The sequence below is a fragment of the Gopherus flavomarginatus genome, chromosome 15, assembly GCF_025201925.1.
Source record: "Gopherus flavomarginatus isolate rGopFla2 chromosome 15, rGopFla2.mat.asm, whole genome shotgun sequence".
In the NCBI taxonomy this organism is placed as follows: domain Eukaryota; kingdom Metazoa; phylum Chordata; order Testudines; family Testudinidae; genus Gopherus; species Gopherus flavomarginatus.
Window position 1 is genome coordinate 10,760,626 of NC_066631.1, and position 22,395 is coordinate 10,783,020.

Here is a 22,395-nt window from a genome sequence, read left to right on the forward strand (position 1 = left end):
AGACTGAGTAGCCATCCACAGGTGTGTCCCAGACATCTCTGCATTCCACTCAACCAACTGGATCTTCAGAGATATTTTCTGCAATTTCCATGCTAAGAACAAAATGATTAAATACTTCTCACTATTAGGAAGTCCTCCTGGTCCTCGTTTCTCATAGTCACAGCCTGTCCATCCTCATCTGCCTCCAGACATATAGGATGCTGCCTGGTCCTCTTGTCTCTGATGGTTACAAACTGCCCAGCCTCCTTTCTGGTTTTCACACACTCTGGTGTGGTTTTATTTCCAAAAATCAGATTATCCAAAATCTCATCACCCTCTTTGATGATCCAGTGTCTGTTCTTTTTCTTCCAGCCCAGTCATAATTTCACACTTCATACAGAGGACATTCATTCTGGTTTCAGGCAGGAAAGAAAACGTGGCATATCTGTTGCAGGTCACCACTGTTCCATCTCGTTACTGAGCATAGAACTTCATATAGAATGAAAGCCTAGCGTATTCCCTGTCTAAACTCCTGCTGAAACTCCCATTTTCTGCTCCTGTTTGCCAGGCAACTGACTTGTATACTAAACCTCACTGTTTAAACCCACCCCCTAAATAAAACAGGGAGGAATTACTCACTCATACTTCAAACACTGGAGCTGATCAAAGACCCCAGGGTCACAGCCACATGGTTCTCATGAAGACATAAACAAACAAACCTGGCTTATTCAGAGCCCACAGCCCAGTCACATGACTCTCTTGGAAAACAAAACAAACAACAGATGGACTAAACACACCACTTACCAAGTGCCTCTGTCTCTAAGCACAGGATCCACAACTATTCTTCCTGGAACTTCCGTCAATTGGACTTCCCTTAGGTCTGTCTAGGTTAAGTACTTGGCTTCTGATCATACCTCATAGGCCAGAAGACAGAACTTCAAGATTTAAGATTCCCTGCCAGGCTAGAGGAGTCCTGAACCTGTCAGCTCAACTCAAAATTGCAGGTGATGAAAGAGCAGCTGTAGGTGAGTGAGTGATGTTCCATATTTGCAGGTGTTGCTTGCAGACATTAAGGGAGTTGATACTGAGTAGAAAGAAACCTCTTTCGGGAAATGAAATACTTCCACACATTAGCTAAGCAGATGGGGCATATTCACCCATTGCTCCTGTATGAAATATACCTGCAACAGTCCAACAACCCAACTGTGGATTGAAAGACAAACATACACTGAAAATGCCAGTGTTCTAAAAATATCCTAGGATATTAAACCTGCTATGCAATGCTAACAGCCCTTCAACTATGTGAAAAAATCCCTTCTTAAAGCCTTTACCATAGAAGAGTTTTCAAACAGTGTTAGGAATTGTTTTGCTTCCATCATGTGATACAGACAGAAGTTCTGATTTTTCCAGTGTACTTTTTTAACAGACTGCCACAATATCTGGCACAAGATACTGTATAATTTACATTGAATTGTGTAAGAGAGATTAACCTTTTACCCAGGGTGGTTTTGCGCTGAAAAGTGACTATGTAGAAATGGTGATGTAGCCATGTTGGCCCCAAGATATTAGAGAGCCAAGGTAGGTGAGGTAGTATCTTTTCAACTTCTGTTGGTCCGAGAGATAATTATGAGCTCTGTGTAAGCTCAAAAGCTTGTCTCTCTCACCAACAGATGTTGGCCCAATAAAATATATTACCTCATCCACCTTCTTCTCTAAGTAGAAATGGCACTTTCTTACTATGGGAGGGTGGGGAAGGAAGAGCTGATCTGGCCCCTGAATTCTGTAATCTTGGCCCTGGTCTACACTGATGGGGGGAGCGGGAAATCAATCTATGTAATGCAACTTCAGCTACGTGAATAACATAGCTGAAGTCGATGTACTTAAATCTACTTGCCACGGTGTCTTCACTGCAGTAAGTCAACGGCTGACGCTCTCCCATCGACTCCACCTGCACCTCTCGCCGAGCTGGAGTACTGGAGTTGACGGGAGAGTGCTCGGGGGTCAATTCATTGCGTCTAGACTAGATGCGATAAATTGATCCCTGCTGGATCGATCGCTGCCCGCCGATCCGGCAGGTAGTGTAGACATACCCTTGGAGAGACAAAGGACAGAATCTGTGCAAGGCCATGATAAGAAACACTTCATACTCTAAATTAGCTACATAGCACTTAGAAACTACAATGGCAGGTGCTACAGAGAAAGCTTGGAAAGATACCTCTTTGTGTGTTCAAAGTCATAACTGCTGACTAGTCAACACAATTGTTAACAGTTTGAGTTGCAGTGGCTGGCAGTTAGGAAAGGCTTCATTTCACTTATAAAATGAGCACAAGAGTTATTGAGAGGCTATAAACAAGGAACTCCCTGATATTGCTCTTAGAGTCACTGTTCAGAGTGGACCTGAATAAAACTTGACATGAATTGAAAGCATTGGTAAAAATCTAAGCTCCCAAATCAATAACTGGATATATATAAAAACTGTATTATTATTGGGAAATATATTTTAAAACAAAATATTTAATAATTTCCTTTTCTACTTACCTTTCAAGACCCACATTCATGGTTCCTCCACCGTCCCCTTTAAAAATTGTAGATATTGCAGGTACCTTAAAGTCATGGAGGCAATGCATGAAAGTGCTGCACTGTAAATGTTAATGATCCAGGAGCAGTGACAGGGGAAAGGAGAGCTCTTGAGCTCAGCTATTGGCAAATTAGTAAATGAGTAACTCAATCAGTTTCCTAATTTTTTTCATTTTGCCATTAGTTAAGAGCTGTCTCTCCTATTATATATGATTTAGTAAACTAACATTTGTCTTGAATAGTCTTAATTAAATTTATATTGTCTTCCTTATAAAAGTACATTAGGTAGAGATGCTGGCTTCTTACAGTCTTGCTAGCTTTCTGTATAGGACTTATTTTTAGAGAAAAACTCCAGCACCTGGACCCCTGCTGCAGCCCTGGGACTGGGGGGAGCTCTCACTCTCCACTGCGCATCCCAGGGCCACAGCACGGGGACAGAGCGTCTCTGGTCTTGGGGCCCCAGTGGCAGGGTGGGCAGAAAGGAGCAAAAGGTCTGCAGTGGGCGGGGGACCCTGGGTGGAATAGGCCCTGCCCCAAGCAAAGGGACAGAAAGGGGTGGGGATGTGGGCAGGACTGCAGGCGGAAGGGGTGGAACAGGTGTGAAGCTGCAGGCAGAAGGGGCGGGGGGAGGGCCCCCACTTACTCTGGCCCAGGGCCCCAGGAAACCTTAATCCACCTCTGAAGAAAAAGGTAGAGCAAAGACAAGATCTTTGAGAACACTAAAGGTAAATGGACATATTAAAATCAGATACTGTTAAATGTTAGGCAGAACATGAGCTGAGCAATTTTGGGACTTTATAAATCAAAATAAACAATAAGTAGAATCAGAAAACCTAAATATTTATTAACTGAAACTTGTGTTGCTCTGTAACCTTTAGAGCATTTGATTCTATTGAGATTTTTTCTATAAAATAATTTAAATGAAGGAGGAAAATTCAGTCCTTTTCAATCCATATCTGGAGGAATGAATTTTGCAGCAGGATTAATAACCTCCAGAACCAAGCTGGCACAAAAATTCAACAGTGACAAATGGATCTCCATACACAGCGACCAGCTGAGAAGTGACCTTCTTGGATCTGTGAATGCTGGAAAATTTGGGAATGTAAAAATAAATTGAGCTAAGGGTGACTCTAGCTTGGAACTATTTCTCTCTATGCTGTTGAGGAGAGAAATAAAGAAACGTGACGTGGTCACTTCCTTTTTATCTCCACTAGGCTATTGGTGGGTGACTATGTTTCCCACACTTTATGTGGCTAAGGAAGGTGTTATTTTACTCACCTCCGCGAGATGACTTCAGCCACATGAATTGAGCTAAAACTACAACTTGCCATGTCTACATTAAGATTTTTTGTGTTAGCTATCACATTGTACAAATACACCTGTTTTTACTAGTGTAGACATGCCCCCATGACAACAGTGGGTTTGTGTTCTCCCTTATCACAAACTAGTAAAAAAATAAAAAATTCTCAGCAGGTGATTTAAAACTATGTTTCAATCTTGTGAGCTGTGTTAATATAGTAATCATATTAACCCCAAAAAAAACCCAACGTGGCATGTATCAGTCTGTGTTTTCGTTGTGTAAGTGTTGGATTGTGTTGCACTGATGATTCGGCCCAATTAAGCGTATCAGCCAGCTTGAGGCCTCAGCAGATAAATAGCCTACTCTGCCTTACCTTTTATATTTTCAAAGGAATAGTGGTAGAGGACATAATTTACCACTGAGCAGATAGTCAAATTGGATATGCTTTTCTTTTCCACTTCTAAGCTTACCACAAAGCTAAAAGAATCACAAAGTCCTGGTGACAGTTTTCAGAGTGGTAGTTGTGTAGTCTCTATCAGCAAAAAGAACGAGGTGTACTTGTGGCACCTTAGAGACTAACAAATTTATTTGGGCATAAGCTTTCGTGGGCTAAAACCCACTTCCTCGGATGCATGAGTCCTGGTGGAAATTGTTCTGGGATAGGGTGGGTGGAGAAACACAATATATTGGCACAGGATAGGATGGAAGCTAAAAATCAGTTAGTAGCCTACAACAGAGCCTTTTTTATTGACAGATGTAGGCGTGAGCTTTGGGTGCTATGGTTCTTATTAATAGGGATCAGAGAGTGGCTTCTTTGAATTAGGTTTGACATACAGGGAGGCAGGAAATCCTGAGATAACCAATTAAACTACCATTTTTTTCCAACCTGGAAAGAGTGGCTTTGCTCTATTTCCTTGTCTGTGATTTTAGTAGGCTATGCAAGTGCAGGAATCGTTCTGAATTTCTGAGTGGCAGTAGGACTGTTCTGTGGCTATTACTACAGCTAAAGCTCTGCAGTAGTCTCTGAGAAATGGCTAGTCGAATGTTCTGGAACTATTCTCAAGCCTCATCATACCAACCTGGGAGCCATCTTTGCTGAAAAAACCAAAGGGAAGAGCATAACAAACCCCATTCAGAGATGCACCTGGAGCATCTCCCCCTTTATCAGGCCATAGACCTAAGGCAAAGATTATTAGAACCATACCAATAGAGAGATGGCCCGGGGCTTAGAGTGGGGTGCCGGAGATAACTTTAAATCTTATAATGAAACGACATGATTAACCCAGAGAGGTCAACTTCTGGCTACCCTCACTGTCAAGCTATTCCTCTCCTCGTGCCAAATATAAATAGATGCAAATGAGGAAATTTGGTCTACTAATGCTTAGGCTCAGCACAAGCCTCTGGATGCAGTAGGAGTAGTGCAAAGTGAAATGGAGGAAAGCTGTGGGCTGTGTTCTTTGGTTGTCTCCGTCCTTGAGATGCTTGCTAAATTGCAGTGGTTCTAAGAGGCTGGATGAGATGACTTCTGCACTGATTTATAACCCTATGCAACTCAAGCGTCTTCAGCAGCTTTGTGGGGGGGGGTTAGCCAGCTCACAGTGTGCCTTCCCTCTTCTGAATTTTTAGTGATTCCAGACTTTGTTGGGAAATAACATCAGTTTAGGGGTTTCCCTTCATATTCATAAAGTCCACCTTGGGTGGGAGAAGCTGATAAGTTTCCAGATTTGTCCCTGCCCCTGTTTCTCATTTCGAGGTAATTGTGTGTGGCCTCCTATTTGCAGGCGTCAGAGGTGGAGAGACAACTCTCAATGCAGGTCCATACCCTTCGAGAGGACTTCCGGGAAAAGAACTCATCAACCAGTCAACATATAGTACGACTCGAAAGTCTCCAGGCTGAGGTGAGTGGCCTGATCATGGTGGTTGAAGGTTTGATACATCTCTCGAGGTATTCGGTGATATTTTAATCTTATGTAATGAACCCCTCTGAACTGGGTAAATAAAACCAAATTCCTAATGGTGATAGTTTGTGCCAGCAAGAAAAAGGGATGCTAGCTAGAGGGCAGAAGGAGCTAATTAATTTAGTTGGCCACCTGTATTTCTCTCTTAACTGATGCTTCTCCTTCACACCAACAGGACTCCTGTATATAAGGAGCAGAGTTGTCCCCTGTTTTGAGAATAGCCTGAGTTACTGTACCCAAGTGTGACAGGGTGGGTGAAGTAATACCTTTTATTGGACCAACTTCTGTGGGTGAGACACACATGCTTTTGACACAGAGCTCTTCTTCAGGTCATTTAATGCTATCAGGAAAATGGAAAGCAGGGGAGACAGTGAGGTGGCTCTCTGAGGAGCCAAAATGTGGGTATGTTCAGGTCACCTGAAGAAGAGTTCTGTGTAAGCTCAAAAGCATGTCTCGCTCACCAACAGAAGTGGGTCCAATAGAAGATATTACCTCACCAACCTTGTCTCTCTAATATCCTGGGACTGACACAGCTACAACACCACTGCATGTACAAAAGTGTGTTAGTCACATACAGGCCATTAAGTTTACCCTCTTTAAGGTGGTAACTGTCATACAGGCACAGCTACTGTCATGAAAGAAGCACTGCTCTCAAAGCTCAATGGAAGACATTCCCTGCTATTCAACTCCGAGTATGGATAATGTTCTAAAGGCAGGGGTAAATACAGTCATCTGGAAACCACAGCTTCTCCTTCCTGACTGGTGCAGTGAGAGCGCCCCATCCTGTTTCAATTTGTTTTAGCCCCTGTCTAAAAGATAATCCTGTCAAGAAGATGTAAAGCAGAGGAGACAGCGAGGGGGAGCTTTTAGAGACAAAATGTGGGTATGTTCCAGTGGGCCACATCCAAACACACACTCCACTTCTGAGGGGGGAGCTATTCTGAATGGCTGAGAAGAAAGCAGAAATCCTCTCCTGCATTTGAGATGTGTGTGGAAACATGAGGCCGTCCTTTATACTTATTTTAGCTCTGGATATCTTGGCCAGTATGTTATTTGTTTCCTCTTCCTTCTGTGATCTGGGGAGGATGGGAGATTTGAGTATGAAGGACCTGGAGGAGTGGGAAAAAACCCTATTGTACATTCCTACTACTTTTTACCTGATTAGTAGAGTTTTTTCCTAAATTTCTGCTTCTCTTCCCTTCCTCTCCCCCTTTTTTTCCTTTTCCCTTCCTGTCCTCTTCCCCTTGGTGTGGAGCAGCAAATCCTTGAAGTAAGTACAGATGCTTTGATTGAGTTTTGAATGCATGTCTGTTACCATCACAGTGCATGCCCCACCTGTTAAGGTCCTTCCTGTCTTGCACTTTCAGCCCATTTTTTCCCCTCACCCCCTTGCCTTGGCCCAAGGCCTGCAGGACAGTTGTGGGTTTTGTTTTGTTTTACAGTTATTCACAGGGTGTTCATTACTGAGTTTTAGAACAAGTACTAATGTAAAATGCAGTCTGTCTGTTTGTTCTGTGTTTCTGTCTGTTGCATCCCTTCTCTCCCTTACATTGAAGTCATGCTTGCAGGGGAAGAGACTTCTCAGCAATCATTACTCATAGAAGAATAATGTCCTCATATGTATAGGAGGTGTTCTATAAATAGAGAAATGCAGATATACAAAATTGACATAATATTCCTTCATCTTTCCAAACACTTGACTCCCCTGGACGAATACAGTATTCCTCCTTTCTCCAGGACAGCTGATTGTGTAGTTAATCTATGTCCAGGGACCATCTGTACACTACATACATAACCATAAACATTGGGCCTGGAAGGCAGCCAGATGGAAGAATATCAGAGACAGCCTGGAGAACAGTTAGCAACTAACATGAGTGTACTGGAGAAGACCTAGAGAACAGTAAGTCAGGGGGGATTAGAGGAGAGTCTAGAAGGCAACCACAGAATGGCTAGACCAATATCTGAGACAGTTTAAGGCATCTAGGGCATGTGTTAATGGGGGCTAGGAGTGCATCCAGAATAGGTGGGAGGGTAACCTGGAGAGAACCAGAAGGTTAATCAAGGAGCTGCAAAGGAGATTTGAAGAGACCTTTGCACATATTTCCCAAGCTATCGGAGAGGCCTGAAAGGACCTGGGACACTACTGGGGAGCAGCTACGAGAGTGGGTATCAGATAGGCCTAGGGAACATGAGTTGCTGGACCAAGCCATCTGAGATAGTGTAGGAACTGACCAGGAAGTACCGGGAGCATCAAAGGTCTGTGAGCATAGCTGAAGAACAGCTGATGGCGTTGGACAGCGTACAAAACATACCCCCAGCACTCAGGTATCATGGTGGTAGGTACTGTAGAAGAACCTGGATAGATAGCTAGGTAGGAAAATTTATTCTCTTTCCTGGTTAAACAAACAGTGGCCGTTATTAGTGCTGAATCATCCTATATACAGCTTCTTGCTAAGTGAATGGACTTGGCACATTGTCCCTCATCACCTGCGCTTGCAGCACTGGACAATTGAAAGGCTTGAATCTATTTTAAAACAAGTAATTGTTGGGAAGATATCAGTAATTGTTGCACAAAACCATCAGGCTGTTTTTTAAAGCATAAAATTATCTTGTGTTGAGAAATCATCAAACCAAGCATACAGCAAAGAACAAGGTGTATGATCACAATGCTATCCTCCCTGTCACCCACAGAGGGCATAGCAAACACCTTACCGCTCCTCGGGATTCCAGTAAGTGGCCCTGTAGAAACGCAGGGGGGTTCCCTTTCTGGGAACTCCAACATTTGCTCACACCAGGAACAGAGTCATAATAAAGCTGGGCAGAGTAACTAGCTTTTCACATTCTTGCAGATTTTATGGTCTGGGTGAATCCTTAGGAGGGTGGGTAGGGCAGGGTCATGCTTTACTGTAGTTCTTAGGAAATTCCAAGGTACACAGTGTTTTCTCCCCTTCCCTCCCTCTACGTTTGCCTGGCAACGCACATTCCAGCGTCTCAGGAGCTGCACTCCCACTCTGCTCCACAGAGTTTTCTGGTGGGAGGCATTTTCTTTCAGCCTCTTCCTAAGCTCTGAGTTGCATAAAGAGGCACAGTCTCTCTCATACAGGTGCAGACACAGACGTACTCTGGTTCCTGCTGCTTTTCTCTTACCACATTGTGAAAGAATTTTTTTCTTCCAAAGCCTGGAGCCCAGCTCGAGCTCTCTTTCCCTTTCAGATTAAGATGCTTACCGATAGGAAGCGGGAGCTGGAGTGTCGCCTTAGTGCTATGATGGAAGAAAATGATCTGCTTCAGGGAACCGTGGAGGAACTGCAGGAGCGAGTGCTGGTCCTGGAAAGACAAAGCAATGATAAGGATCTGCAGGTGAGGAGAACAGGAGGTGGAGAGAGAGGCTCAAATGAAAGAGAAAATGGAACTCTGAAAGCTAAGAAGGGATAAAGGAGGGGATCTGGGATTGGACCTACAGTTAAGAGAATGGGAATTTGGAGATAGGAGACCAAAGGGAAGAATAAAATGACTCATGATCACAGAGGAACAACAGAGTGGGTAGCGCCTAGATATGGCTTGCAGAGAATGGGAACTCTCACAGAGGAGCATGAAGGAAGAGAAAATGAACTATTAGAACAAGGAGTGAGAACATTTAATCAAGGAAAACAGGTACTTTGATGGAGGTTGAGGAACGTGGTTGCATTTCTGCTGATTTCTTACTGGGACTAACTCCAATAAGGTCCTCTTATGGTTATTTTTGGCAGAGGTCCAGAGCATGGTAGCCAGCCTCAGATCTGTCACTATTCAAAAGGTTCACAAACCATACCTATGGAGTTCTCAGCTGCTTTTCATAGAATATCAGGGTTGGAAGGGACCTCAGGAGGTCATCTAGTTCAACCCCCTGCTCAAAGCTGGGCCAATCTCCAAATTGCCCCCCTCAAGGATTGAACTCATAACGCTGGATTTAGCAGGCCAATGCTCAAACCACTGAGCTATCCCCCCTTAGTAAATATTACTCCTGCAATGATGTTGAACAGGTTTCTATGTCAGTGTTATAGGGCCTATTTCTGGGTGGTGAGTGATATTTTATGGTTTCTTTTCTCAACTCACCCTACCCACTGCAGGTTTGTGACTATATTGGCTATTTTATTCTTTGGCAATTAGCTCCCCATTTTCTCTGCCAGTCTGTGGAATATAAGAATATAGGAACTGCTACACAAACAGACTGATAGTCCATCTAGCCTGGTATTTTCTGTCTGACCTTGGCTGCTCCTTCAGCAGGAGGTGCAAAATCCCCTATAATGCACCTAACTAGAATCCTGCTCTACCATAGTAGATGAGGGGAAGAATTTCTTCCTGAACTCAGGGTCAACAGTCCTGGAAACAAAGTTTCTCACTCTGCCCTACACTGTTCCTCAATCCAGGCGTGGAGGAACTCCATCCCAGGAGTTCAGGCTCCACTGACCCATTCGGTCCTTGACCTCTCTGCTGTGAGACTGCCATTTTGAGGGCTAGTTAATGTGAGCTGTGATAGTGGGTTTTTGATTTGGACACCTGTCCACCAGGAGCTGGACTGAGACCACCAATTCATTTTATGCAGATGAAAATCATTACAATCTGAGTGCTGCTCAGTACTCTGCTACCAGTCTGGTGTGGATTTGAACTGGTGACCTAGAAGTGAAAGACTCTTTCTGCCATTACTAACATCCTGAGCTATCCACTTCACCAGCCTCTATAATTTCATTCTAATTAATATAATTTATTCATAGATAAAAGTCTAATCAGATTTTGAAATTTACTAAGCTATGTGCCTCAATTTGCCCAAGTAAGTTTCATGGGCTAATTATACATTGCATTAAAATATTTCCTTCATTCATTTTTCCCACTTTTTAATTTCAGCAAGTGCCCTCTAGTTCTCATGTAATGGGAGAGTGTTAAATAGGAATTCCCAACTGCTTTTTTTTGTAGTATACAGTATTTATAAAAATAGCATCTATCAGAACTCTTCTCCTTTCCAAACTACATACTCCCAGTCTTTGTTCATCTCACCACATCTGGACCCCACCCCCACCACAGCATGCCTTCAGCTAATTTTGTTGCCTTCCATTGGACCTTTGCTGTCTTTCTTAAGATGAGGGAAACATTGCAAAATGCAGTATTCAAGGTGAGGATTTACCATCGTTGTGTCATAATATTTTTTTTCATACTTCTCTCTATCACATACTTAGTACAGATTAGCATCTTAGCTTTTTTGAACACTGCTGTACACTAAGCCATCCACAATGATGCCTAGATCTTTTTCCTTAGAGGCTGTCACTAATTCAGAACCTGCCAGTGTAAACAGATGGATTAAACTGTTCCCTTTAATGTACATTATCTCCCATGCACTTGTATCCACTGAATTTCTGTCTGCCTGTTATTTGTGTAGAAAGTGATTGCACCGAATACTAGAGTTTACTGCTTTGACTTTGTACCAGCAGTGTAACAAGAAACCTAATATATTTGTGTTACTTTCCGTTTACATCACTTACAAGTATACTGTCACATATATTTTTGTAAATAATTGTTTATTCCATTGTGTACCTCTCACTACAGATATGCCCTGATTTAAATGCCTTGAGAGATATCTGAAATATTCAGATAACTGGAGTTTCAAATTAGTGAAATGTTTCTCTGTGAATTTTAGATGCAATGGATATGTGAATCTTGGTTAACTGGGGTTTGAATGATCAGGGTTTAACTACATCTCTTCGAAACACAAATGGTTGTGTGATTTTTTTTTAATTCACTTGTTGCTCTGTTGTCTAATTACCTAATTTTTCCTTAGCTCCTTCTGGAATTCTTCGTAATACATCTTAACCATAACTAACCTAGTGATTTTGAGTCTTCAGCATATTTTAGATTCCAGTCCATGTCTAGTTTTAGCTCAGAGTAAAGTTTTGGTAATAATGTCTTAGCCTGTTAAGCTTTAGAAATTAGACAAACCAGCAAAGACCATTCCTCCCACATGCGTGGAAACCCTCTTTTTTTTTAGGGCTCCCACAAAGGTCCTTCATGAGCTGAAAGATTTGTCTATTCCTCGGTCATATTCACTAGTTTTGTTTGTTTCCTTTGATTTCCTTTGGAAGCTGCATCAAAGTCAGCTGGAGCTCCAGGAGGTGCGGCTGTCCTGTCGGCAGCTCCAGGGAAAAGTAGAAGAGCTTAGCGAGGAGAGAAGTCTACAGAGCTTCAACACAACGAGCACATCCCTGCTATCTGAGATTGAGCAGAGCATGGAGGCAGAAGAACTGGAACAAGAGAGAGAGCAGGTATGATCATCCTTGCACACTGGGGAAGCATATGAAACTTTGTAAACGTGCACCATATGAACACACATGTAAACATGTTCATGGCTAGTAGCTAGAAAGCATGGCAGACTAGTGCAAATGGCACTGAATCACACCACACATTCCACAAAGCTGCTATTGATATCAGTTAAGAAATCCAGTCACAGCCTATTGAAAACCACACTGTAATCATCCAACACTTGTTTTAAATCTGATATAGCACTGCATTAATACATGTGCACATGCTGGTGTGAACTTACCTAGGGGTACAAAACCACACCAATTAGGAGAGAGAGAAAGGGCTGCACTGCTGACACATATTGTTAAGGTTTCAGAGTGGTAGCTGTGTTAGTCTATATCAGCAAAAACAACGAGGAGACCTTGTGGCACCTTGGAGACTAACAAATTTATTTGGGCATAAGCTTTCTTGGGCTAGAACCCACTTCATCAGATGCATGGTGTGGAAAATACAGGAGCAAGTATAAATACATGAAAAGATGGGAGTTGCCTCACCCAGTGTGAGGTTAGTCTAAGGAGACAATATTGTAAAGTACACTTAAAATCCATGTGCGCGTGCACACAGATGAAAAGTGCAAGGGCCGCACAAGTCCTGGCTGTTCAAGGAGACGGTGTGATCCAGTGGACATGGCACTGGGCTGTAAATCAGGAAATCTGGGTTCTATCTCAATTTCCTATGCTGACTCACCATATATCATTAGGCAAACCAAGTAACCTCTCTGTGTCAGTTTCCCTATATATGCAATGCAGGTAATGATATTTTGAGACCTCTAGATGAAAAGCACTAGATAAGTACTTGTTGTTTTTCATTAATATTATATCTAGGATAGGGTGCATCAAAGGACTTTTCTAGCTAACAGGGCATGGTCACATCCTGGAAGTCTACAGGCAATAGAATCTCATGGGTCCCTGAAGCCATGGACTAATATAATGCTGTCTTCTTCCAGCTGAGACTGCAGCTCTGGGAGGCCTATTGCCAAGTCAGATATCTCTGCTCTCATCTCAGAGGAAATGACAGCGCAGACTCTGCAGTCTCCACAGACTCCTCCATGGATGAGTCTTCAGAAACCTCATCAGCCAAAGATGTCCCCGCTGGCAGTCTACGTGCCGGTCTCAATGAGTTGAAGAGGCTGATACAAAGTGTTCTAGATGGCTCAGACTGCCCGGTAGGTAGCTGGACACAGAGAAGGATTTTCGGTGTCAGTGTTGGTGCTAGGCAAGTAAGAGTCTGGTTTGGGTGGGTTATTTTAGATCTTTAATTCTATGGGATTTCAGAATTTGTGGCCTTGAAGATGAGACATCAGAGTGCACAACCCATTTCCAGCAATCTCACATATCACAAGTAGGCCAGTATTTAGACATGCCAACCCAAGGGATTTAAGCTTATGACCTCAAAAAGTATCAAGGTTCTGTTCAGATACTCATGCAAATCTCTCCAGTTTGGAAATCACTCTGGAGAACTCATGAGATCAGGGTTTCTTGCAAGAGTTCTAGTTAGTGTTAGTTTCAGCCAGCCTGAAAATATTGCAAACTTTCTCATGCTATTTTGGTTCTTTCACCATCATTTCTGATTGCAGTTTAAAACAGGGTTGGGAGACTTTAATGATATAAAGAGATCAGTGAGAGTGAAAAGCAAGGTAAGAGTTATCATGAGAATTGGGGTCCCTATAGAATATAGACACAACCACTCCTGGGATAAGCCACCAGAGGTGGCCCCTGTGCATGGGAGAGGGAATCTTCTGCAGCAACATAGCACCTACTGTTTGCCTTGGAGTACTGAGGATAGCAGCAGAGCTCAGAAACTTAATAGGTGATTGAATGAAATCATGCTGGAGGAGACCTGCAGATCCTCTCTTTGGGGAACTGGGACAACCTCCATGACAGAGTAAAGTAGTGGGGAAATGTGTAGCCTTTCACAAAGACTCAAAAACCACATCTTGGCCCTCCATTTGCTTCATCCTCAAGACTTGTATGTTCTCCACAAGGAAACAGCCAACCTGAAGGCAGCTCCATTCTTGAGTGGCACATCCAGAAATAAGACAGCAGGCTATGTGTACCTGCAAACCTCAGATATGAATGGAAACCATGACCCAACCAGTTTCAATGCCTGTAGGAGTTGGGATTGAAGAATAAAAGGTTGAGCAAGAATACAAGATTGTATTTGTTCAAGGGAGAATGGAGATAACATATAAAAGGCCTAAACATGGAAACCTGGTTAGGAATAAGTGTATGAACAGGTAAATATCGGAGCTAGGTTGTAGTCAGAGATGAGAGTAGAGGATTACAGAGTGGGAAGCGTGTCTGTATATCTTTCTGCTAAGGTAAGTAACCTGCGTGTGTTCTCTCTACCCAGGCTTAGGAGCTGTGTGTGTGTTCGTCTTAGCTGATGTATTTGTGACTGGCTGTGTTGTGAGCTCTCTGGACACCGTATAAATGTATGTGAACATGTACTATAACATCAGAGATCTTGCAGAGTGACATTCCCACTTTCCTCTTACTTTCTTAGAGCTGTCCCCAAATCAGTACAAAACTAATGCAAACTGTAACTTACACATGAACGCTGAGCAAGATGTTTCTCTCTTGCTGCCAGAGTTCTCGGAGAAGTGATGATGATGCCTTAGAAGAACAGATCAGGCAAACAAGTGAGGACTCAAGAGCCCTGAGGGAGTTAATGGAGGGAGAAAGAGGGAAGCTGAGGCAAAGCCTGGAGGAGCTGCAGAGACTTCACAGCCAGGTGAGCAATCCATACAGATTCGCTGGACCTTCTCATAGACTCAGACTCATAGACGTTAAGGTCAGAAGGGACCATTATGATCATCTAGTCTGACCTCCTGCACCATGCAGGCCACAGAATCTCACCCACCCACTCCTGTAACAAACCCCTAACCTATGTCTGAGTTATTGAAGCCCTCAAATCGTGGTTTAAAGACCTCAAGGTGCAGAGAATCCTCCAGCAAGTGACCGGTGTGTGCCCCACGCTGCAGAGGAAGGTGAAAACCTCCAGGGCCTCTGCCAATCTGCCCTGGTGGAAAATTTCTTCCCAACCCCAAATATCGTGATCAGTTAAACCCTGAGCATGTGGGCAAGACTCACCAGCCTGCACCCAGGAAAGAATTCTCTGTAGTAACTCAGATCCCACCCCATCTAACATCCCATCACAGACCATTGGGCATATTTACCTGCTAATAAACAAATATGAATTAATTGCCAAAATTAGGCTATCCCATCATACCATCCCCTCCATAAACTTATCAAGCTTAGTCTTGAAGTTAGATATATCTTTTGCCCCCACAACTCCCCTTGAAATGCATGTTGCTTTATAAGACAGGATTGTAGCACATTCCCACAGGGCGCTCTGCTTACTTGGAAGAGGTCATCTAGTCATATCCTGAGAAGACCTATTGGCAACACCTATCAGAGCCCTGTATGAGTCAATTTTTGCCAACCCAGTGTTCTTCAAGTATGTCTCAGTGTGGATCCCTCTGTAGGTGTGCATGTGCCTCATGCCTATGTGAGATTGGAACTGGAATAGCAGGAGCCATGTATGCATCCTGTGCTGCCTCATCCAAGAGCATAAAGGTGGGATGGCTGCAACCCTGTCTTGGTTCCCTCTTACTGACCATGACAGCAAGACAGAACCCAGCAAGTATCCAACCCACTAATTTTCAGCTCAACCTAAACACTTCTTCAAAGCCTTCCAGAACTGAGGAAAAGGGAAAGATCGCTCTCCCCAGCAGCATCCCCGGCCAAACCACTGATGCTTGAATACTGGGAGGAGCCAGTTCCAGGGTCTGAGTAATGTCAGTGCCTCATCTCACCACTAAATGGTCTCCACTCTTTGCTGCTAGATGAAGTGGTATCCAATGGCAACGGCACCTGCAAAGGATGACTCAAACATTCCAGGAGTTCCTTGTGAGGATTGCTGAGACTTGGGAGATCGAGACACTGGTTCCATAGCCACCCCACTGAGTTCCACTCTTTGCCCTCTGCCTTGATCTTCAGGGATCTCTCTCACAACAGGCAACTACTAACAGAAGTGACCTCTTTCTTCTATGGCTCCTAGATGAAGCAGGTTCCATCAGATCTTAAGGCAAGAGGCTTCGACTTTCAGTATTTCCTCATTCTGAAAAAGAAAGATTCTTGGCCTATCCTAGATCTCAGGAAATTCAACAAATACATGTTGTCTTTGGTTCAGCATGCCTCCATCATTCTGTCGTTCTATGCTTAAGACTGGTTCATGGCTCTCAACTTGTAGGATGCATACTTCTTGTGAGTCAGATGTATGGCTTTGTGGAAGTACCTAAGATTCACAGTGGGGCCCAACCATTAAAAATGCAAGGTTCTCCCCTTTGGACTCTCCACATCACCAAGAATATTAACCAAATGCCTAGCAGTGGTGGGAGAGAATTTAAGGAGGTAGGAATCCAGGTCCACCCATACCTGGATGACTGGCTGAGGCACATTCCAACTGAGATTTCTAAGTCGTGGAGTACCTCGTTTCTCATGCCACTGCAGATGAGTTCAGAGGAGCTTTAATTGACTCCAGATTGGCAAGAGCCTACCTCAGACCGTGCATACGGTCTGAGACTTTTAGACTACATGTCAGCGTCCATGCATATGCCACTTGCCGGACTTCACCTATAGCCCTTACAGTTGTGGCTGACATCTGTATACTTCCTGTCCAGACATCTCAGAAAGCTATTCAGTGCCTCAGGTCATGCAAGAGTTCACTTGGTGGCTAGACCTAGTGAACATAAGAAAAGGGGTGCCATTTTCTGTCCTTTCCCTCCTGATAATGCTTATTATGGATGCTTTAAGGACAAGCTGGGGCACTAACCTGAACCACCTGCAGATGCAAGACACATGGTCTTGGCATGACTTGATCCCCTGCATAATTGTGCAGAGTTAGGATTCAACTCTCTCAAGGTTCACCTTGCTGCACTATCAGCTTGTCGCATTCCAGTACATTCATAGCTGGTCTTCGCATGCCCTACAGTATCAAAATTCCTCAAAGGCCTCCCTTACAGGGCTTGCCTTTCAGTCAAAAACTCAACTCCCATCTGGGACCTCAATGCCTCCTTCTAAAGCTTGGATCCCCCCCTTTTGAATCCCTCTCAGAGTGCTTTGTACGCCACCTTATCATCACCTTTCGTGTGGCTATTATCTCAGCACAGATAGTTAATGAACTCCGAGCCCTTATGGCCAGACTGCCGTACACACCCTTCCTTAGAGACAAGGTGGTACTGATACTATATCTCAAGTTCATCCCTATGGTCGTCTCAGAATTCCACCTAAACCAATGGATTGCTTGACTAGCCTTCTTCCCAAAGCCATGCTCAGTGCCAGGAGAAAGGAAGCGCCTACTTAGACGTCTGAGGTGCTTTGTTCTATTACCTCACCAGAAGCAAGGCTTTCAGGCCATATTCAGCGTATCAAAAGGCTAAGCTATCTCATCACACAGGATCCACCTGCTAGCAAATGGCTGGCAAGCATCTCCCTCCAGATATCAAAGCACACTTCTCCAGAGTACAGCTGGCATCTTCCACCTGCTTCAGGAACATGGTGATCTCTGCAATCTATAAGGCTACACAGAGCAACCCACTAAGTTCATGCACTTGATAAGGCAGCCTGGTTGGATGCCAAATTCAGGAGAGCAGTAGTTCCAGCACTGTTTGACTGATACAGGTGAAACCCTTCACTCCCACCATTCAGGGAGGGTACTTGTGGCCAGTCACCTACAGTGGGATCCACACCAACAGCCTCGAAGAAGAAAGACTAAGTCACCATTCTGTAGTAACTGTGGTTCTTCAGGATGCTGTTGTTGTCAGTGCAGATCCTGCAACCCATCCTCTGTCACTGCTTTTCAGAGTCCTCAGCAACACAGGAACAGAGGCGTCACAGCCACCCCACGCTTTGTGCCCCGATATGGGAGCATGAGGCAGCACAGAGTGAATATGCTGCCCAGTGAACACTGCTATTCAAAAATAAATCCACTCCCTCACTGATCAGGCCCATGCACACCTAGAGCGGATCTGCACTGACTACTCAAAGAACCACAGTTTCCACAGGGTAAGCAACCACATGGGAGAAGTATCAGAGGGGTAGCCGTGTTAGTCTGGATCTGTAAAAGCAGCAAAGAATCCTGTGGCACCTTATAGACTAACAGACGTTTTGGAGCATGAGCGTTCGTAGGTGAATGCATGCATCCGACGAAGTGAGTATTCACCCATGAAAGCTCATGCTCCAATACGTCTGTTAGTCTATAAGGTGCCACAGGATTCTTTGCTGCTTTTACACATGGGAGAAACAATCAGAAAATCTTGTTTAATGCTAAAGAAAAATTGTCGGGCAGGAGAATGCCTGCTCCATTCTACTCCCACCAAATGGTGTATTTTATCCTGTACACTCCTCTGTACATCCACAGCTACAGATATCATTACAGGCCAGTGCCTTCTAACACACCTCTGCGTATGTATAACTGGCATATTTACAGGGCTTGTCATGCAGTGCAATCTGTGAGCAAAGAAACCAATCAATTCTTATAGACTGTCCCATGCTGAAAGACTGTTCAAACCTCTGCTTGGAAGCTCATGTGCTTCAGATGGATGAAATAGTATGGGCTCCTCAGCCACCTGCTCTGAACTGTGTTCTGCTCCTCAGGGGTTGTGGGGGAGGGGAAAACAATTAATGCAATGTCTTACAGCTCATTAGACCTTCTGACCACTGCCACTTGGAGGAAGGTATTGGAACTGTATACCCCTCCCCTTCCTGGGAATAAGTGTGGTGGCTTCCCCAATCAGGGCCAGTTGAACAAACACAAATGAGGAGCTGTATGAATGATTAAGACACAGAAATATCTTTGAAGGGTTCCCTAGTGCTTGTGCGTCAATCTCACAGGGAACAGCTCTTTCGTTCTTAGGAATATGCTAACACGGCGAAGATTCAAGTTAAAGCCAGAGCCTTTCCTAGGGAGAAAGAGGTGCTCTCAGCAATACTTCAGAGAAAGTATTGGGTAGCTTCTTACAGTTAATTCCATTACAACCCACTACCTCACCTCTCAAAGCTGGGAGGTAATTGTCATACTCTGCTTAGCATTGGTGAGGCGTCAGCTGGAGTACTGTATCCAGTTGTGGGTGCCACACAGTTCTGAGTGCCACACTTTAAGAAAGATGTGGATAAAATGGAGGAGAGTCCACAGGAGAGTAGCAAAAATGATAGGTAGAACAAGAAGTAATCAGTTTAATCCGCAGCCAGGGAGATGTAGGTTAGATATTAGGAAAAAATTCTAACTAGAAGAGTAGTTAAGCGCTGGAATAGTCATCCATGGGAGGTTTTGGAAATCCCCATTTCTGGAAGTTTTTGAAAACAGGTCAGAAAAACATCTGTTAGCGATGGTCTAAGTTTATTTCAGTCTACCACAGCGTATGGGGTGGACTAGATGGCCTCTTGAGGTTCTTTTCTAGGAGGGATAGCTCAGTGATTTGAGCATGGGCCTGTTAAACCCAGAGTTGTGAGTTCAATCCTTGAGGGGGCCACTTAGGTATCTAGGGCAAAAATCAGTACTTGGTCCTGCTAGTGAAGGCAGGGGGCTGGACTTCATGACCTTTCAAGGTCCTTTCCAGTTCTAGGAGATAGGTATATCTCCAATTATTTGTTTTATTTTTTAACCATACATTTCTATGGTTCTGTATTTTTTACTTGGACACGGAGAGTCCAACACTGTGTAGGACTTCAGCCTAGTGAACATATATTACCATCTCCTTCAGCCTCCCAGAAAGACTTGCCCGCCAGTACTGTATTTTAACCTGGCATCAGAACTCCATCTTCAAAAGCAGTTTCTCTGTGTACATTCATCTCCCACAGTCTGTCCATGCCCAGAAGCAGATCAATGGCAGATCCAGTGACAGTAGAAAAGTAAGTATCCTTGTGATGGATAACTTCTTAGCTGTCTTCCCACCACCAATGAGGTTTAGAGAAGGGTAGTTTGTTGCATCTCAGAAAGATTTCCAAAGTGGTAGTGCAGTACATTGGTAATGGAATTCCTCCATACAGCAGACCAAGACACCAAATGCCTCTGGAGATTTGCAGAGCTGTGATAGAGCGAGTCCCTCATGATTTCATATGCTATTATTTCACTTTGAACTGGGATAGGGGAAGGTATAGCTCAGTAGTTTGAGCATTGGCCTGTTAAACCTAGGGTTGTAAGCTCAGTCCTTGAGGGCAGCCACTTAGGGATCTGGGGCAAAAATCTGTCTGGAGATTTGTCCTGTTTTGAGCAGGGGGGTGGACTAGATGGTCTCCTGAGGTCCCTTCCAACCCAAAGATTCTATGATAAATGGCAAATAGATTCTCAGATTATTAAATATTTTACATGTACTTTGAAGTCTAATTAAAATTCTGATGAGTGCCAGTAACACCTTCCTTAGAGCGGAGTGTCCTTTTTCACATCATCACTCTTGTATAGGTTTGTTTTTAACTGCTCACTACTTCTAAAGAAAAGACAGTCAGGAAAATGAGGGTTTTTTTTAATTATTATTTTTTTAAACTTATTGCAGTGGGGGAGGGGGCACTTGAAAATGTATGAACCCAAGTGATGTCAAGGAAAGACCAGAGACCAGAGTGCAGGCTGAAAGGACATTGGATCAATAGAGGAGTCTCTTGGTGAGGAAGTAACATTTTGACAGTGAACCTTCAGTGCCTGTAATGTAGCTGAGATAGTGGGATCACAACCCATCTCCTTTATGGTGGATCATAGGGGCTGCAATGGAGCATTTGAAATGGCCTTTAACATTATCCATGGTGATCATTAAATGTAATGGAGTGGCGTCATTGCCATCTGATGGCTATTTGACAGCCCATGTCAAGTGAGTTGGCAAATCTTAGGCCTTGCAGGTAGGAGCCACCACTTCAGTTATCACCATTGTTGGCAGCCCCTGTAAAGACCAAGGTTTGATGGGCCTGGAGACTGGAAACTCTCACCCTTATGAGGTGGTTCATTCAGATCAGAGCTGAGGCACATGTCCAGTGGTAGCCTGTCACTGCTCATCCTAAGTGCTCTGTGATTAGAGGACTTCTCTCTTCAAGGTTGCCAGTCAGGCACCTTCCACCAGTACTAATTATTACCCTGAGAGGAGAAATGATTGACAGTGCTCTTCCTGTTCCTGACAGGTGACGCTGCTGAGTGTGGAGATGACTGTCCTGAAAGAAGAAAGGGACAGGCTCCGAGGGTCAGCTGAAGATAAGGAGACAAATGAACAGCTTCTGAAGGCCATCAGAGATCGAGATGAGGCCATTGCCAAGTAACTAGAATTCTATTGAAAAACAGAGATGGGTTTGGGTTGTGGTCTCAGAATTTACCCATCAGTTTGTTCAAAGCAGGCACTTTGTTGGCAGCTTTGTTGCAAGGCTGCTGCCAGTAAAGTGGTAGATCTTCCCACTTCTGAGTGCTGAGGAGTCCTGCTAAGTGCCTGTGACATGGGTCCTGATCCCAGGAAGTTCCTGGAACCAGCAGTTCTGCTCTCATTAAAAAGAAACTCCATAAATTCTATTTTTAGCAACTTTGGGGGACAGATCTTTTCATCAAGCCAAGGGATGGCTATTGCCCCATTTGGGAAGGGAATACAAATATTGGAACTGGTCCTTTCCTCCTCCTCCTATTTTATTTTGCACTTCCAGCCTCCCTTCCAGTTCCTCTGTGTATCTCTGCTACTGCACCTTCTCTAACCTGTTCCATAGCTCTTCCAGCCCCCCTCTTCCATTTTGCTCTGATGCCTCTGTGAATCTCTGTTATTGCAATCCTCTGGTCCTTCAATTATGCTTCTCCTCTATCCTGTTCTTCTGCCCTTAGCCTCTGTGCTCCACCTTCCCTCTGTTCTCTCTTTCTCCTGCTTTACTTTCTCTGTGCAGCCCTGTTACTGCATCCCTCTGTCCTTCCCCTCCCATGACTTTGATCCAGTCTTTATGCCACGTTTTTTCATTATTTTTTTTTACCTCCCATCTTCCCTTTCCCTCCACATCTTTGCCTGTTCAGTTTTAGGCAGCCTGAGGGAGGAACATGAAGTTCAGGACACCAGGCTCTGGAGGAAGGGGGAGAATGGCAAAAGCACTTGTATTCTGCTTACTCTAGATCAGAGGAGACTCTCTGATCACCAGTGAAGTGAGACAGGACAGAACACAATGCAGCCCACTTCCTTACAGCAATGCCTAACCCTTGCTGGGTTGGCAAGAGGAGCAGAGCACTTCAAATCATGCA

The 22,395-nt window shown here is 44.0% G+C and overlaps 1 protein-coding gene across 5 annotated transcripts in view; it reads left to right on the forward strand.

The window, feature by feature from the left end:
* The window catches only part of BICDL1 (BICD family like cargo adaptor 1), an 84,820-nt gene that overhangs the window by 48,703 nt on the left and 13,722 nt on the right, over positions 1-22,395 (forward strand). For 2 of the 5 annotated variants that reach the window (XR_007769439.1, XM_050923605.1), the window contains exons 3-9: positions 5,638-5,772; positions 9,034-9,174; positions 11,928-12,107; positions 13,091-13,309; positions 14,734-14,877; positions 20,007-20,057; positions 21,312-21,442. Coding sequence is in view for 4 of the 5 variants with exons in the window: in XM_050923605.1 (XP_050779562.1) it covers positions 5,638-5,772; positions 9,034-9,174; positions 11,928-12,107; positions 13,091-13,309; positions 14,734-14,877; positions 20,007-20,057; positions 21,312-21,442 (1,001 nt within the window). In the remaining variant the exon portion in view is untranslated. Of the gene's footprint in view, positions 1-5,637; positions 5,773-9,027; positions 9,175-11,927; positions 12,108-13,090; positions 13,310-14,733; positions 14,878-20,006; positions 20,058-21,311; positions 21,443-22,395 lie in introns of all 5 variants that reach the window. The other 3 variants (XM_050923606.1, XM_050923607.1, XM_050923608.1) reach the window with 3 other exon arrangements.